The 18,018-nt window shown below is 49.3% G+C and overlaps 1 protein-coding gene across 9 annotated transcripts in view; it reads left to right on the top strand.

The window, feature by feature from the left end:
- The window catches only part of ZHX3 (zinc fingers and homeoboxes 3), a 49,232-nt gene that overhangs the window by 25,293 nt on the left and 5,921 nt on the right, over positions 1-18,018 (top strand). For 6 of the 9 annotated variants that reach the window (XM_054845319.1, XM_054845321.1, XM_054845325.1 and 3 more), the window contains one exon: positions 13,732-17,724. In XM_054845319.1, the coding sequence (XP_054701294.1) occupies positions 13,890-16,721 (2,832 nt within the window). In that variant the 5' untranslated portion in view covers positions 13,732-13,889 and the 3' untranslated portion in view covers positions 16,722-17,724. Of the gene's footprint in view, positions 1-12,125; positions 12,323-13,426; positions 13,542-13,731; positions 17,725-18,018 lie in introns of those variants that run through there. The other 3 variants (XM_054845323.1, XM_054845326.1, XM_054845327.1) reach the window with 3 other exon arrangements.

The following is an 18,018-nucleotide window of genomic DNA, read 5'->3' as shown; positions in this document are numbered from 1 at the left end:
CCAAGGAAGAAAGCAGGTAGCTGGAGGACCACGTTCTGCTAACGTGGCTACGATTTGGACTGCTGCCCTGGAAATGAAAGGCTCCATCATGCCGTTACCAAGCTCCTGAGCTAGCCGGTCATCCCCATTCCTGTATTTGCAGACTGCCTGCTGACACAGCATAAATGTTATTTTTACATTATCGTCCCCTGCGCTGACTCCTCCTGCGGTTTTCTTAGTTATGTTAAACAGAGTTAATAATGTATACTGTGCCATTCACCCTAATGATGATGATGAATGCTTTAGACTGGTGTAATGAGACCACCCTTCATTTCTTTCTGAAAAAGGAGGAGAAAGTCTTGATTTCTCTTTCTCTGAGGTTATCAAATAGGCCGTGGTGCTTTTGCTAGTGTAAATCAGGAATATTTCTATTATCCATGGCACACTTTGCAGTGAGAACTTTTCCATGTTCAGTTGAAGGGCTAGGAAATTTTAGATTCCTAAAAGACAGCTTTTCTCCAAAGGCTTCAAGTTAAATCAGCTCTTATGAAATGAGAGCCTTCAAATAGGCAAACTGATTTTTTTTTTTTAACTGACTCTCATATAATTTCATTCCTTGGTCATTCCCTTATTCCCATGGAAGAATGTTGTTCCCATCCTGCTAGTCCTGCACCTGGTCCAGTCCAGCTCACACGATGGTTTGTGAAGGGTGGGATGATTTCAAGAGGGCAAAATGCAGCAGTCGGCTTTCCTTTAAGCAGCGTAATGATAGAAAACAGGCACAAATCCTTTCCCTTTTTTCTCCCATTGCTCCCCTTTATGTCACCTGTCTGCATGCCTGATTTGGGCAAATAAAGCAGCTATTAGTAAACTCTATTTGCTGTTGTCACAGGAACGGACGAAAAGTCCTGAGACCTGTCTGTATTTATTATTTTTTGTTGTTTCTGTTTTTCTTTGTTTTATTCTTTGAGCAATTCATCTGGATTTTTGAAAGAAGTATTACTCGACAGTCTCTGTAAATGACAGAAGTGGCCAGAAAGCTGTTCTGTATCTGTGCAGCAGAATTTATAGGAAACAGGAGCTCGGTACTGATAGGCAGCTTCGCCTGCCTGGTGAGGAATTGATGGAAACTCTTTGCTGGGAGTGGGGGGTTGGCCCAGATGTCCTCCAGTGGTCCCTCCCAGCTTGAGCTGTTAGATGTTTCTATGGTACCCACAAAAGGCCCCAAAATAGGACACCGGGGAGCCGAGCTAGCAATGCGGCTCAGCAGTGGCCTTGATTCTGCAAAGGGGGCTGCGCAGGGCTCTGGAAAAGCAAGCGGTGCCATTCTTTCAAGGTGAGCCAGCACCCACTTGTGGGACGGGAGCGAGGTTTCTACCACGCGGGTGGAGAACATGGGAGCAAGACCCAAGCACGTGTGGCAGGAGCCCTTGGGGTTGGCACATCGCTGCCAAAACCCAGAGCTGCCGCTCTCCGAAGCAGGCAATGAGCCGGGGTGGTGAGGTGGTAGCAAGCCTCTCCGCACTTATATGAACGTATGAAATATTTAGAAAACTCATCTAATACAGCTGTTGGAGATGTACGAGTAACTTCACACCTGGCTGCACGCGCAGAAAGTGGGGATTTCCTCGCATTGTAAGGTCTATGGGTGTAGTTTTGAAGCCTGTGACCAAGACCTGAAGATAGGTTCGGTATTGCTTGGCAGTAATTGGGCAGTATTTGCATAATGATAGTAATTTCCTTGTTCTTATTTCCTAAATTTGGTTTACAAGACCATGTTGCAATGTGACTTAAAGCTGTAAGTATTTGTCTTTGTTGGCAGTTGGAAATGTAGTATTAGCTGTGACTCTTTACAGAAATAAGTGTTCAGTGTTGGAGCTAAATTGAATAATATGGTGGTGTTCCTATCTTAATCTTCCAAATAGCGCTCTTAAGTTCACTACATTGATGTTTGAAAGGCTTAAAAATAATCAACTCCATTGTATAGAGCTTTGAATACAGAGTGGAGGCTTAGTAATTGCTGGCAGTTCATGGGTAGACACGCTAACACATGGCAAGGAAGCAATTCTTCCAATGTGCCTGAATTTTTTAAATGAATCTCCTTGTATCAAGACCTCGTGATCCACAAATTAATAAGTACAACAATATTTTGAATAAAGGCTTGCAGGAGACCTCAGTTCAAAAACCAAAACCCTTTACTTGGGCCACCAAACCTTTTTGTAGCACCTCTGTTCGTCCTCATCAGGCTGCCGAAAGCTGTTTCCGTTCCACAGCTATTGAGCAGGGTAGATGGAGCGGGCTGGTGAGCTTGTCTTCCAGCCAGCAAGAGACTCCACCGGCTGGCCATCAGCAGAGAGCTGAAGTCCTGAGCCCGTATCCCGTATAGAAGGTAACAACCCAACTCCCAAAAAGGCCAAATACTTGGTGATTTTTTTTTTTAACGGTGTTCAAAAATTGAAGTCCCTGGGTAGTCAAGCGTCGAAGGGAGAGCTCTGAAAGCAGGGATCTGGGTTTGCTGATTTTTCTCGGAAGACGTCTATAGTTCCCCTGCGTCCTTGTGAATGAATTTTTAAGTGAGGAGTTGCAGAGGGCAGCTAAGGCAAGAGCTGGTTAGACCAGCAGGCACTATTTAAAAAGCAAGCAAACATAAAAACCAGGAGAGGGAGAGGAGGAGAACATGATTTGTTTATCACAACTGTACTTGAAACTAATTTTAAATGTCTGTCTTCTGAGAGTAAGGAAATTCCTTTAGCTTCCAGCAGTAAATAACTGGGATGCTTTCAGCTCACAGCTGACCTACAGAGAATGGTGAGTTTTCAACTAAAAAAATAATTGACTCTGCAGTAAGGACAATCCATTCCAAGTGTCACTAAACAGCTGGAGAAAGAGAAGAGTCCTGACAAGCACGGTTCATATCACAAATAACCCTTGAACTTTGTTCTGTATCTCTGCGTACTGTCCAGGGTGGCTTGACAAATTGTTTTGAACAAATACGGTTTTTAAACTAAAGAGCAGATGACAAGGATTGTGTTTGGCTGGCAGGTGCGTGATTTGGATTCCTGGATCTTGCCCATGGAGATCTTGAATGAAATCCCAAATCCATTTTTCTCTTCCTATCAATCCTAAAAGAAATGGTGAGTATTTCAGAGAAAGGGAGAAGTTTTTTCCCTGTGAGCACTCGGGGGTCAGTGGATGAGGGTTTGTGGTAGGGACAACGTAGTTCTCCATGCCCACTCTTCTCAGCAACGGAGTGGTGGAGCACCTAATGTTCAGAGGACTTCTGAAGGTCAGCCTCCCATAACGCAGCAAAGGGTTTGCTGAGCTCTCTTAGCAATCTGCCCTGCTCTAGGCCAGCAGGAATTATTGGGAAGTGGGACTTCTGGAAGTCTGTCACTTAATGTAGATATGAAAAAGGAGCTGGACTTTTTTGGAAAAAGGTGTTCTAGCTGAAGGAGCTGAACACTTGTCAGTCTAACAATATGCTTCTGAAGTTCTTTGGTTCAGTGCTTTAGGCCAAGGTATTGCCTATGTAAGGCAATGGAAGAAAACCCTGTGCCACTCTCGCAGAGTAGGTATGTGAACCCTAAGCATCAAGACCAAGTGGTAGTTCTAGAATTAGACGGCGTCCCTAATTTCCCTCTTCAGTTTTAAGTGGATGCAGCATTCTTCGCTTACAGTCTCAACTGTTGCGTTGTATTGTTGTATGGAGTTGAACATCTGCCCCTTCCAGCCACAAAAGTGGCTGTGTTCCAGTGATGGGTGGTTTCTTTCTATTCAGGGATCCTCCGAGGCCTGGAAAACCTTGAGTCTTAGGCATGACATACTGTCAACTGTTGCAGATCCCCTTGGCTCCCCTCTTTCCAACATCTGCAAGGCCAGTGTTGGCCATCTTGGTTTGTCTTTCTTGAATAGCACAGAAGGACCCTGGTCCTGCCAGCTGCTGCTGCTGAACGGGAGTGGGGCCTCACCAGAAACCTGTCCATCCAACACCGAGAACGTTTGTGGTCCCAGCCCAGGGAAGGTCTGTCGTCAGCTCCTCGGGGAGGGCTGTGCTGCTGGGACCACAGTGCCGGGTCCTTCCCCACCCATAGCACCCTGGGTAGTGGATGCTCATCCTCCATCAGCAGCTCTGCTCGAGCAGTGTTGTCCCACTGTGTGGCAGGGAAAGGAGCAGGCGTGGCACCCAGCAAACCTCTGCAGGAGTACCTTGCCCGCCATTAAAAATGATTGGGATGCTGGAGCAGGGTGGGGGCAGGACAAGGTGCCAGGTCTCTCAGCCCAGGGTTTCTTTCCCCCAGCATTGTGCCCGTGATTGACTGGCGTTCGCTTGGCAAAAGCCTTTTGAATAGTCATTTGGCTGATGGGGATGAGAGTACGGTAGCTGCTTGAAATCAGCTTGGGGAGGGGAAGCAAATAAGACTGCCTTTTTCTTGCTACTAGTGCTACTTGAACTCTCTCAAATGCATACTTCACGTGGATAAATGATTGCGGAGACGTCAACCTACCTAACAAGACTGCTCTTGTAAATCAAAAATGATAGTGCCTGCATACTTGCCATCCTCATTCAAAAGCCCATTCCTCATTAATATCGCTTTATATGTATTATTGCCGGTTGAAATGCCGTTCCTCTTCTCCCCACCCATTTCCTTGACTGGCTGTGACATACAGGAACTACACCCAGTGCTTGACTCGCCTCTCCTGACCTTTTGTAACTTGGCTCCAAACTCCTTTTTTTGGGTCTTTTGCAAAACACTGTCAGAAGGGAAAAATCCTTTGTTAAAACACAGCCAACTCCTGCCTCAACGTGGAACAGTTTGTTCTGCTAAAAGAATGAGCCAGTTCAGTGAGCAGAAAAACATTGCCATAAACCAGCGGACTCAATAAGCTGCAAAAGCCATCGGCTGCGCTCAAGGTCTGAAAGGACCACTCTGAAGAAGGATCCACAGGGGAGGAAAAAAAAAAATTAATCCACGATCCCGCCCTGCCAAACCCCGTTTCCTTGCTTTCAGCCAAAGTATTTTGCAGTTGTCTTTTTGGTTATAGCAACTGTAAGTGGGGGAATGGGAGCTGATGCTGAGCCAGAACGTAACGCAGTGTTCGGAGCTAGCATATTGCAAAAGGGCACAGTGGATGAAGTAATCCAAAAATGCTCAGCTGGGAAGGGGTTGCAGCACTGTAATAGTCTTCAGTCTGTGCTGCAGATGGGCTCCAGCGCCCTATGCTCGCTGTCTGGTACTATTTAGTAGCTCGGTTTAGTCCTTCCCACCCACATCTTGTTTTAAAGCTCTGGACACTCTTTATTTCCCTGGAATTGCTGCGGGTCTGTCCCTTACGTGGCCGCTCGGTAACTGGTGATCAGCCTGTCTTCAGCAAGCGTTTCTTCGTTGCACGGGGGACTTGGATGCTCGGTGAGAAAACCGTGTGACCCTCTAGCAGGCTTTTGGGTTTCTGGTTCTGCAGTGGGATCGTTTCGGTGCTGGTATAAAAGCTGATGCTGGTTTTCTTTTAACAATAAATGTTGTGCTAGCATCTAGAGCTGTGGTTCCCGAATTTGGGGTGATGGCTCCCAAACAGGGTCACCCATATGGAGGTGGACGTGCAAACCTGGAAGTGGGGTTATGAGCAGAAGTGCTGCAGAAGCACGGGCTTGGAGGCTTCCCCCAAAATGAGCCGCCTTGGGACTGGGCAGGCTGCGGCAGCGCTGAGAGCACCGTGGGCTTCTGTGCTTCAGTGCTCTGTTGCCATCGGGTGTGAACTCCTCACCAGCTTGGCCGAGCGTTTCCTGCTGATTTAAAGGACTTGTCAGAAATTTAACATGCACCAAGATCTACTGCTGGTTCTCACTTTGCTTTGGGAACTGGGAGTCTTTACTCCAGGCTCCCCGATAGTTGTTGGTTTTGGGGGTTGGTTTTTTTTTTTTGACTCAGAGCCGGTTCAGCAATTGCAGATAATAAAAATACAAAGTAGTATATTTTAGGTGTAATCTACCCCTTTTCACACGCGTTGCAAAGGGCCGCGTCTGCCAAAGCTGGTCTTGCCCTACCTAAATGGTGACGCTTGATACTAGGCCCTAAGCGTGGGATCACAAGGCGTGTTGGAAGTCCGAACGTGGTGTGGCAGAATATTACTGACCCCCGTGTGGCCGTTTGAGGTGTCGGTGATCAAGCAGCAATCACAGATCCCTCTGATAATGCAAGCAAAAAGAAAACCTCCTAGAGAAAGCACAAGGGGCTGAAATCGGAGCTCCCGTGCATTTATAAACACGACTGATGTTCTGCCCTGTTCAGGCACAAACCGGCCCGCTGGTATTCACCAGCTGAGTGTGAGGTGATGGGAGACCCAGATACCGATGAGCTGAGGGACTTCCTGAAGCTCCATTAATGCTATCTGGTGTCCTCTGCTGGTAGCGTTAACCTCGGAGCTGGCTCTGTCAAGAGATGATTATCCGTCTGCTGGACCTTTTCCTTTGGGGGAATGCCAGGAATGTTTTGCAACATGGACAAAATGTGAGGATTGAAGCTATGGAGGTGGGTCCCTGGGATGCTGGGACTGTGAACCCGGCTAAGGTAGTGTAACTCGGAGCAAATCTGTAATGAAGCCTCTATGCCAAAAGAGATTATTATTTTTTTTGGAAGATGTTAATGTTATGATTGCATAACATTTATTTTGTGCTTGATCAAATGGATGAGGGCAGAGGAAAAGGAGTGAGTGAATTAATGTAAGTGATGTTCAAACAGAAGCACGCAAAGCTCCAAGGGATGATCAGCGGTTTTGTTTTGATGTGTGTTGCGTTTTTTTTTTATTCCTGACATTCTCCTGAAATATAGCACACAGGCTTGTCTCTAAGGGGGGCACATTGCCAATAGTCTAAAGGTTATATTATCCTAGTGACCTATTTTTATACTCTAATCGCGTTCTGTTTCAGCCGCCCCTTTCTAGCTTCCATCTTGCTCAGTTTTATCCTCATCTGAAAAAAAAAAAAAAGAGCCGAGATAATTACCATTAGTCCCTGAGTGCTAAGGCAGCGAGCCAGCCTCTACCCAGGTAACGACGGCAAAGGCCAGTTGCTGCTGTTTTGGAAGCAGAAGAGCAATCCAAAAACACAGCTCGCAAATGGGTGACGACTTGAAACAGGGCGACGAGGAGTGCTACGGGAGAGGAGAGAGGTCTTCTCTTAAAGGCAAATTTTAAATGGAGAAGTACAGCAGTTTGTAGAAGGGCAAAATTTTAATGAATAGCTCTGTTTAACTAGCCTAAATGGAAAAGACGCTTTTCTACTCTAGGCCTGCCAAGTAATGGAGAATGAATACGATTGTTCGGTCAACCGGCTTCCACTGCCTTTAGACTGTACACGCGTTTTCAAAGCCAGGCTTAAGCTACAAAGCACCCTGACCAGTTGACATAAAGAGAAATTGTTCCTTAGTACAAATGTTGACTATGTGATGCTGCTTGAAGCTCGAAACTGCTGAAATTTGTGCGTGCGTTTGTACATTTGTGCAGCGCAAAATAATAAGATGCGAAGAGGCTTTTCTTGCCTGCGTGGCTTCTCTCGGGTTGCGGTTGTTTTATTGCTGGGTGCATTCCTTGTTCTTGTTGGGAGCACCAGAGTTTTGAGTGCCTGTAGTGTTAGTGTGGTAGCGATCTGCTCCAGAGGGGAAAAATCTCATTAACTGTTCATTCAGGGGAACTTGCAGTCTCATACAGGGTTAAGTGCCAAAAGAATTAAGCCTGTCACTCCTTGGTCTGGGTTATGGACCAGGCTCTGGGTGGCAGGTAAGTGACAGCCTGACTGGCCCTTTGCAGATGTTACCTGTAGGCACAGGAGTGATGTGCATCGCTTGCTGGGCTGGTCCTCTGCTGCTGGCATTTTTAGGCTGCTGGAGACTGTCCCATCCCATGACTTCCCTTCCAGCTGCAGGCTTTGCAGAATTACCCAGGGAGGATGCTGGACCCCAGATAGCCAGGATGCACAGCCACAGACCGGGAACCGATGAGCTCAGCCCTGCCAAATCTTGCCTTTTCTTCTCTGTTACACAGCCGTGCTGGCACAGCTAAGAGAGGTCCCGTCCACACCTGGGAAGTTGGGATTTGCTCCGAGGAGGTGGGCTGTTGCCTCTCACTGTGTCTGTCCGTAGTGAACCACAGGGATGTAGCCTGCAGAGCTCTTTGCCAAGTTGCCAAAGTGTGTCCATCCCCGTAGCGTGTTCCAGTGGACAATAGCTGCCCTGCTCCTGGCAGGGACTGTGTGGTGCTGCTGCATGTCCCCTCCCCGTGCTTCATTACGCTTTTCTTGTAACCAAAGCCTGGGACTCCCAAGTCCGTGGCCGTGAAACCCAGGTGAGAGCTAGCGTGGGTCAGTGTCTGGTCGAGGAATGAGCCTTTGCCCCTTCCCACCTCGGTCTGGAAGGTGCAGAAGTCTCCAGCCTTCACTCCTCCTGCCAGCCCGCACCAGGCACGTTTTGGCAATAAATTAATAAAACTGGTGAAACTTCGACATGACTTCCTCATGAACGGACTCCAAATGCAGAACAAATGTTAATGCCCAGCCGAAGGGAAAAGAGTCCTGGGACTGCCATGGCTGACAACAGGAGTGGCCACAGGACTGTGCCCCACGTACGCCTGTGCTCGCTGCTGCGTGGAGCTGTTTTTCCTCCCCTCCCCAGCACCCAGGGAGTCCCAGGCTGGGGAGCTGGCACCCAGCACTGCCCAGAGCAAACTGGGTGTCTGCTGTGCTGGGGGGGAGGCCCGCTGTGAAACACGGCGGGATTTCCCTCTTGGATCTGGGTGCTGCAGAGAGCACCCACTCGTTGGTGCTGGCCACAGGGATCTTTTATTTACTGGCCTTTACTTGCTAATTACCAGTGGGGAGCTGGGAAGTCATCTGTGGACTTTCCAAAGACAGACGTGCATCTTCTGGGCCTGGCTGGAGGTAGAGCCTAAAGGGGAGAGACAAAAAAACTCTCAAACGTCAACTTTTTTTTACCTCTGATTATTTTTTTTTTTTTCTCTTTTTCCCCCCCATATTATGCTATCAGCTGGGGCCTGCAGAGTGTCAGCTTAAAAACAAACCTCTGTTATTTAAAGTGCCAATATTGTGCTTGGCTTCATATGAGACAGAAACATCAATTTTGTCTCTGACCTGGGGAGTGTGTCTGCCTGCCTAGCAGGCACCAAAAGTGTTGAGAAAACTGTTATTTTACTTCTATTTTGCTGTTGATTTTTTTTAATTTTTTTTTTTTTTTTAAACTGAGCATTCACTCTTCATCATAGCCGCATCAAACACCGGAGCCCACAGCAGAGTACGTAGCCATCCTACGTGTCCACGTGGAGCCTTGTCCCCGGCGTGAGCGTGGGGCACCCGGGAGTTGGCTGGGCTGGGGGCAGAGAAGGATGACCGTCCCGTGGTCCCCGTGCCCGGGTGGTGGGACCGGAGCTGCTGTGCCCAGCTGGGCACTGCCTGGCCGGTGGTGCTGCCTGGTGGGTTTTCTGGTTGCTGTTTCTAGGCGAGGTTTGCAAAAGGTCACAAAAATTAATCTTCTAACTGGGGACCTTGGCACTGCGCAGAATGAATGTTTTGCATTAACAACCTAACTCATTAATTCACTGAAACATTTAAAACCAAACCAGTTACATCCAGCCAAGCTGGAAAAAGCTGAAAGTTCATACTCAGCAGTGCAGATTTCGAAACCTCCCTTTGTTAATCTCTGCAGAAGTAAATTTTCTGAAATTGCTAAGCTCACTTTGACCGGTCTCGGCATTGTTTTCCTCAGCGGAGGCAAAGCTGCTCTGCAGAGGGTTTGTGGTGTGTACCTGCGCCCACCGATGGCGATGGGAAGGCTCCTGTGCTGGGGAGGAAGGAAGCTGGTACGGGAGGTGTTGCAGGAGAGGAACGCTCAAAGCACCGTTGTTGGTTGTACACTGTCTCTAGCAGAAACGCTGCGTTGTTCTCATAGATTGGGACCTCGGGTTTCACAGTTTCCATCTATTATTGTTTTCTGAATTATTATTCCTCTGTTACTATTTTCTGAATTGCTAGGGGTAGCATATCTCACGGTGCTCCTTGAATTTGTTTGTAAGCTGGAGATGGGTCACTGGCCTGTGGCCTTCGTGGACCTCCTACCCAGAGGAGAGACGGTGTAGTGCAGGAGCAAGCTCAGCCTGCAGCTCCCCCTGCCCTTGCCACCACCTTGGGATGCAGGGCTGGCCTCTTCCGAGCCACAACCCTTGAGAAACTGATTGGTGGCCACCAGCCTGGCTGTCCCTGTAGCCACAACGTGGTGACAACAGCATAAAACCGCATCTACCAGTGGAGCAGATCTTTCTCACGGGGACCAAATTGATTTGACTCTGCTTTAAGTCAATTTTCCCTCAAATTTCCAACAGCAGTGGCAGGTTTAGGTGCACAGGTCGTATGAGCTGCTTACTCTGCTACCTCGCTATTAAGTTAGCAGGTATAAATTAAATAGGAACCATCAATTTAAGTACAATCCCTTTGTCCTCCTGGCTGCCGGGTAGCCATTCCATTCAGGTAATGTCTCTTTGCTCCAGTTCAACATAAAATAATACACAGGAAATCAAATTCTTCACACACAGCTGTACAAATTGGTCTGAGGCATTCGCAGAGGTGGTATACTGAGCTCTGTTGTAAGACTGGGTTTTAATTAATTAATTTTTCTGCTATTAATTTACCCTATCCATTAAAATGGCCTTGCTTTAATGACGGAGAAATCGGTGAATTATCCGTTCTGTTATATATTAGTGGTGTATTAAAGTATTAGTGCATTCCAGAAGGTGAGCAGTGAATAAAACATGCTCCGAACATGTGGTTATGCAACTGTTCCATGGAAATTAAACGGACAAACAGTACACTTGATTAATTTTTTTTTTTTCCCCCCAGTAAATTGGCACTGTGATTCACTTCCAGCTAAATTTGCAATCTGTGTTCTCAGGTGGCATTAATATCGGAGCCCCAGCAGGAGAGCTGTGGCGGCTGGGGCCGCTTTGATTGCATTTTTAACGAAAGTTGTTGGAGAGAGCACGGAGCTTGATGCAAATGGGCTGGTAAATGAAATGCAGAGCTTTTAGGTTCTCCGTAGGTGGGTCAGGCCGTTCACATTTACCCAAAATAATAGTGACGGCATGCTCAGGAGAGGCACTCTGTTAACGTGGCACAATGGGGGTCTTTGTGTATCTCCATTGCTCTGTATCAAATTTAGTCTGTTGACAGATAAAAATCATCTTTTTGATATCTGACGGCTCCATAAACACTAGGTAAGATCCGCCAGGGACTCGAGCTGTCTCAGGAATGGAGACTCTGGAACTGGATCTCTGTCAGGAGTTTGCTGGAAACAAAAAAGCTTGCAGAGGGCCCAGCAGTTTCTCCCTGGCCTGTCTTAGAGCTGCAGAATAAAATTAAAAAAGAATTCCCTTTTGCCGTTGCTTCCCTGACACGAAACTCCTTTCAGCCTTTAAAGCTGTATTTTGTAGCCTTCAGGCTGGTCTTATTGGTTTTTTTCCTAATTGACTCAACTTGGAAAGGTCATCGCACTCTGCTAGATTGTGTAATATTTAACTTAGCATCAAAAATGAGGATCTTGGGATTGGTGTCAAATGGATGCTGTTCCCCTCTGAATAGCAAAGCCCATTCATAGTCATCCAAGTATTCCACTTGCTCATGCTAATGAATAACTTTCTGGCCCTCTGCAGAGGGAAAGACTAACCATGAAAAGGTGGGATGAGAGTGGCATAAAGCAGGTATTGAGAGCATGCAATTCGCACTGTCTAAATCCAGATCACAGCTTTATACCTTTTTATTTATAGATTTTTAAAAAAAGTTATAATTTCTAGTTTTTCACGAAGCTTTAGCATAGCAAACAGTCTTTTTTTGATGCCAAGTTCAGTGATGACTAACACTATTTACAGGACTGTTTTGTAATCTCAGATCAGCCCACATTAACGGGAAGTTACGTTTTCCCATCAGTCTTTTAAAGGGTGCCTGAGAGTTGCCGAGGCCAGTCGGCCATCTAGGCTCTCCTGTTTGGAAAAAATGATGTCAGCTTTCAGTACAAATTTTTTAAAAATTTCTAATGAAGTTAGGGAGGTCAAATTGTACTTCCTCGGTTTGATTTTTTTTTTTTTTGCATTAGGACCTTTCATTCCTCTGTTCTAAAAGCTACCGACAAAAATAAGCAGAGGAGGTATTGCATAAGCACCACAAAGTCATTTGCCCGATCTGCATTTCTCAGTGCATGAGATCAGCTCAGAATATCTGATATGAGAAAGCTACTGGTGCACAACTGCTGTAACTGATAGGAGTTACCTCTGTGAGTCATCTGATAGGATGGTAAGTTGGTCTTTTTTTTTTTAAGTTCAAGTTTTTATGAGTGTTTTTATAAAGCTCCGTCGCTGTTACCGTAAATCCCAGGAAAATCTGGCACAGAGTCTTTGTAATATGAATCAGTGCGTCCATATGCTTCCAAGTGACCTTGCAGTCTGGAAAAAACCCATTTTATCCCTGTGTTTAAAGGGGGAAAAAAAGCAGAGTTGCTGGAAAAAAGGTTGATGGAGGGGTTAAGGCAGAGATGTTGCTCCCTTAGATGTGCTGCCTTCCCTGTCATCGGACCATCACCAGGCAAGTGACTCCTGGTGCCAGCTACAGCAGACAGCTTTACTGCCCTCAGGTTGTGATCTCAGGCACGGAGCATCCACCGTGCAGATGGCAAAGCTACATCAGGCCAGGAATAAGGTTGTGGCTAATGCCCCAGCCAGCCCTGGCCTTCCATAGGCTGGAGCAGATCGGGAACTGCTGTAGCTTCAGAAAAAGAAAAAATTCTTTTTTTTTTCTTTTTTTTAATGTGACAGATCTCTGGTCACCCCAAGCCCAGAAAAATGAGCTTGTGTTGCAGAGAAATTGCACTTTCTTAGCAAATACCCCCGGTGCACTGAGTTGTGTGAATTCCAAAAGCTGCGAAGGTGGTGGGAGGGGAAGGCTGGGGGCCAGGAACATGTGTGTGATGCTGCCCTTGAGTTTTCGGGCATTACCTTCTCTTGGAGCTCTAGTTGAAGACTCAACAGATGCTGTTAAATCAGTGACGAACTGTGCACGGGGTGGGGAGGGAATCTCAGAAAGGCTTTGCGGGGCTTGCTGAGCGAGAAAGGCTAAAATACATGGCTCTGGCTGCAGGCTCCTTGTTCCCTGCAGCAGAGCTCCAGGCGTCTCTGCAGGCAGAGAACCTTGGCACGGGCACGGTGCTTTGAGCTGGCGAAAAAAACTTCCCAACAGGATGGCTGGAAAATGCCAATTTTGAAGAAATCAAAATGTTCTGTGGGGAGCGTGTTGATATTTTGTCAGGTTTTTCTGATGGAAAGCAGGTGGCTTTCCCAGGGTGACCCTGCCTGGTATCGCCTCCTGCGTACCACTGAGCTGGGAGCCCGGGCATGCAGGAAGCCTAGGTGCTGCTCTCCGCACCGAAACACCGGTGATGGGTCTTGGCAGGGCAGGGCGAAGGGAAATTTCAGTGGCTTTCCTCCTCAAATGAGAATTGATGCGGGCTGTAAAAGAGGTATGTTTGTGTGTTTGTTTTTAAACAGGTAATTCATAGGTTGTATGTGTGAAAATACAGTAAATCCAAGGTCAAGTTGAATTTTTCCAGCCAAAGAGGCTGAAAATGATTTGTACAGTTAAATACCAGGACAGTTGTGCTTTGTCTAATGCCAAGGGAACTAACACCTCCTCCCTCTCCTTCTCCTCAGGTTCAGTGGCAAATATGAACATTTGTCAACATTTGACAACAACTCCTTGGGACATCATGAATTTGCTGGAATCTAGACCACAGAGCACTTGCAATAGCGCTTTTTAAATTTGAATTTAATTTAAATGAAAAAAATAATCATCTGAATCAATTGTAGTGATGGCTAGCAAAAGAAAATCCACAACTCCCTGCATGATACCAGTAAAAACACTGGTGCTTCAGGAGACCGAACTGGATGCTGTAGAAGATGATCCTGAAGGAACACAACAAGATGCTCCTGCGGAAGGGCCAGCAGCTAGCGATGCTGGTGCCAGTAACAGTAATAATGGAGCTTTGTCTAACGGGCACCGTGGTATTTCTGATAGTGACACTTACATCTGCAAGTTCTGTGACTTTGGATCTCAAGAAGTTCATCAATTCTTCGGGCACTTGGACTCTGAGCACTTAGACTTTAGCAAAGACCCTGCGTTTGCATGTGTTGCGTGCAACTTTCTGGCAAATAGCCATGAAGGGCTCTCACACCACAATGCAGAGGCACACGCTGGTGAAACGAGCTTCATCTGGAGGGTGGCTAAGCAGGACAATCGTACAACCGTGGAGCAAAGTCTCTGTGAGGCTGGCAGCAGCCACGACCTTCCAGGAGAGGTCCCTGAAGAAGGGGTGGATGGCCAGTCTGAAATTATCATTACCAAAACCCCCATCATGAAGATAATGAAAGGTAAACCTGAGGCCAAAAAAATCCATACGCTGAAGGAGAACGTGTCAAGTCAGTTGGGCAGTGAGTCAGAGGTGAAAGACGGAGAGCATTCATTCCCAAATGGGTCTGTGCCGGTCAGCCAGCCTGCTGCAAGTTCAACAAAATCATCTCATATAGTGAATGGCTCCATCATAGGAAACGTGCCTGTTCTGCCGGCGGGTGTTGCACAACTTGTGTCACTGCAGCAGCAGCCCCCCTTGCATCAGCAGCTACCTACGTCCAAGTCCCTTCCCAAGGTGATGATCCCCCTGAGCAGCATTCCAACGTACAATGCCGCCATGGACTCCAACAGCTTCCTCAAAAACTCTTTCCACAAGTTCCCCTACCCCACAAAAGCTGAGCTCTGCTACTTGACCGTGGTGACGAAGTACCCAGAAGAGCAGCTGAAGATCTGGTTCACTGCCCAGAGGTTGAAGCAGGGCATCAGCTGGTCACCGGAGGAGATCGAAGATGCCAGGAAGAAGATGTTCAACACCGTTATTCAGTCCGTGCCGCAACCCACCATTACAGTTTTGAACACGCCGCTGGTTGCAAATCCTGGGAGTGTCCCCCATCTTATTCAGGCGACTTTACCAGGCCATGTGGTGGGGCAGCCGGAGGGGACGGGGGGGCTGCTGGTCACGCAGCCCATCATGGCAAATGGGTTGAAGGGCACCAGCTCCTCCTTCACCTTGGCGGTAACTTCTGTGCCCAAGCCACAGCCGGCACCACAGCACAGCACAGTGAGCTCCAGCAATGCGTCGGGGGTGAAGGTGGTCAACAGCGGCCAGTCGCTGCTCACTGCCTGCCCAACAATCTCCTCACAGACCTTCCTGGATCCCAACGTGTACAAAAACAAGAAGTCCCACGAACAGCTCTCAGCCTTGAAAGGCAGCTTCTGCAGAAACCAGTTCCCTGGCCAGGCCGAAGTCGAGCGGCTGACAAAAATCACAGGCCTTTCCACCAAGGAGATTCGAAAATGGTTCAGTGATAGGAGGTACCACTACAGGAATGTGCGAGGCGGCCGGGCCGTCTTCCCTGGAGATAGCGCCCTCGATTCCCTGCCCGAAATAACCTTCGACGTCTCGCCCAGAGGAGCTGAGCTGAGCCCTGCGGCAGCGGCGGCCGTGCCGGCCCCTCACCACCCACCGCGACGGCAGTCATGGCACCAGGCGCCTGACTTCACACCGACCAAGTACAAAGAGCGGGCGCCAGAGCAGCTGAAGGCTCTGGAGAGCAGTTTTGCCCAAAATCCCCTTCCTGCGGAGGAAGAGGTGAACCGCCTGAGAGGGGAAACAAAGATGACGCGGAGGGAGATTGATAGCTGGTTCTCGGAGAGGAGGAAGAAGAAGGTGGCGGAGGAAAATAAGAAAGTGGAGGAGGTGGCTCGGCAGGAGGAGGAGGAGGCGGAAAATGGCGGCAGGGAAGGGGAAGACTCTTCGGATGAGCTGAGGGCTGCGAGCGAAAATGGCTCAGTCGACGCCTCCGGCAACAACCCGAACTCAGTGGAGCGGAAAGTGAGTCCCATCAAAATCAACCTGAAAAACCTCCGAGTGACTGAGTCCAACGGCAAAAGCGAGTTACCAGGGGGGGCTGGCGCAAATGAGAAAGGAGACAGCAGCTCCAACCGGCCGCCCACCCCTCCAAAAACCAAACTGAACTTTAAAAAAACAGCCCAGCAGCGGCATCTGCTGAAGCAAATGTTTGTGCAGACCCAGCGGCCCACGAACCAGGAGTACGACGCCATCGTTTCCCAGACGGGCTTGCCGCGGGCTGAGGTCATTCGCTGGTTCGGGGACAGCCGCTATGGCTACAAGAACGGGCAGCTGAAGTGGTATGAGAACTACAGGCGGGGGGTTTTCCCGCCGGGGCTGGTGGAGGTCAGCCCTGCCAGCCGGGAGGTGCTGGAGGACTACTACGAGAAGCACAAGGGGCTGCGGGAGGAGGACCTGCCCGGCCTCTGCGAATGCTCCCACCTCAGCGCCCAGCAGCTCAAGGTGTGGTTTGCGATGAAGGCGGAGGAGGAGAGCAGGGGCGCCGTCTCCGAGGAGGCCTGCGCCAGCGAGACGGTGGGAAGCCGGAAAGGACCGTGTGAGGCCGGCTCAGAGGTGATGGAGAGCAGCGAGTCGTGGGAGCCGGGCGGCAAGGAAGGCAGCGCCGGGGCCCCCGACGCCCCCGGCCCGCCGCCTGCAACACGACTCGGTAAGGCCCCTGCCTCGGGCAGGGCTGGCTCCGCGGGAGGGTTTGGCAGGTGAACACAGGGCACTGAGCATTTCCTATTTGGGAAACTGAGGCTTTAGGGAAGGGTTTAGTGTCTGGTCCTGCTGTTTGGGATTTAACTGGGGAAGCAGTGAGGAAAACCCCTGCGAAAGAGGAAAGGAGGATGAGGGGGGTCCGGCGAGATGCCGTGAGTGCGGGTGCCTGCCTGCCCGCCCCTGCCTGCCTTCGTCACTGGATGCTGCTTCCACTCTGAAGCCAACTCCTGGCTTTATTTTAAGCCTAAGTAAAACCAGCGGGAGTGTCTGGTCCCTTGACCTGCCCTGGGGGAAGGTGGCCCTTGGGTTTATTTATGAAGGGGATGGGTATTTGGGAAGGAAGGGGCCTGGCTGCTGTGTCCCATGCCACTGGCTCCTTCCATACCTCCCCCTGGCCTCGGGCACCAGACATAACCCATGCCTGCCTGCGCAGGCAAGAGTCTCCTCCCTTCCCTCTCGTGCTGCCGCTCTCCAGATGTGAGCATCCTTCTTTGGCACGGGGCAAGGCTCCAGTGTCGACGATGGAGGCTGCAAGGAGGGAGAGGACATGGAGGGTTGGTGTTTACAGCTGCTGGCCCTACCCCTCCTCCAGGACCTGCTTTTGAAATATGTGTGTGTATGTGCATGCGTGTGTGGAGGAGCAGAGGTGCTTTCCAAGCCCTTCATGGGCTCTTCAGAAGTGCAGCTGGGGGCTGTTTCCTCCCTGGCGAGATTCCCACCAGATGGGGATGGCCGAGCACTTGCCCTGTCCCGCTGCGGGCTGTGCAGCCCCTTGCCAGTGTGCTGGGCAGCTGGGATCTTCTCCATCCCTGCCACCTTGCTTTGGAGCCTCCCACACACCTCTGCCATGGTTGTAGGCCTTAAAATAAGTAAATAAATGTATAAAATCCACTAAAATTCATTGTTTCTCTCCCCTGTCTAACTTGGAGGAGATGGAGCGTGGGGTTGAATGGGGCCCTGCCCCTCTTGCAGCAGAGAGGTCTGGATGTGCATTGCCCCATGCGCTTTGCTGGGGAGCGGCTGCGGCCGCAGCAGCGGGCTGGGGAGGTGTTGCAGTGGGAGCGCTTTGGGGAAGGGTAGTGGGCCAGCTTTTGCGCCCACAGCAGGGAGATGGCCGCGCCCCTGCTAGCACCCTCCGAACGTGGCTTTATGCCACCCAGGCAAGGCGGTCCCATCGCTGCTTGTGGCACAGAGGCAGGAGGTGCTTAGCCCGGATGCACGACTTTGGACCACTGCAGGCTGCATCCTGCCTTAGCCCTGTCGCTGGCCAAAGCGTAGCTGCGCTTGGGGATTTCCT

Source organism: Grus americana, chromosome 17, assembly GCF_028858705.1.
Source record: "Grus americana isolate bGruAme1 chromosome 17, bGruAme1.mat, whole genome shotgun sequence".
NCBI lineage: Eukaryota > Metazoa > Chordata > Aves > Gruiformes > Gruidae > Grus > Grus americana.
This window is presented reverse-complemented; position numbering and strand designations above follow the sequence as displayed.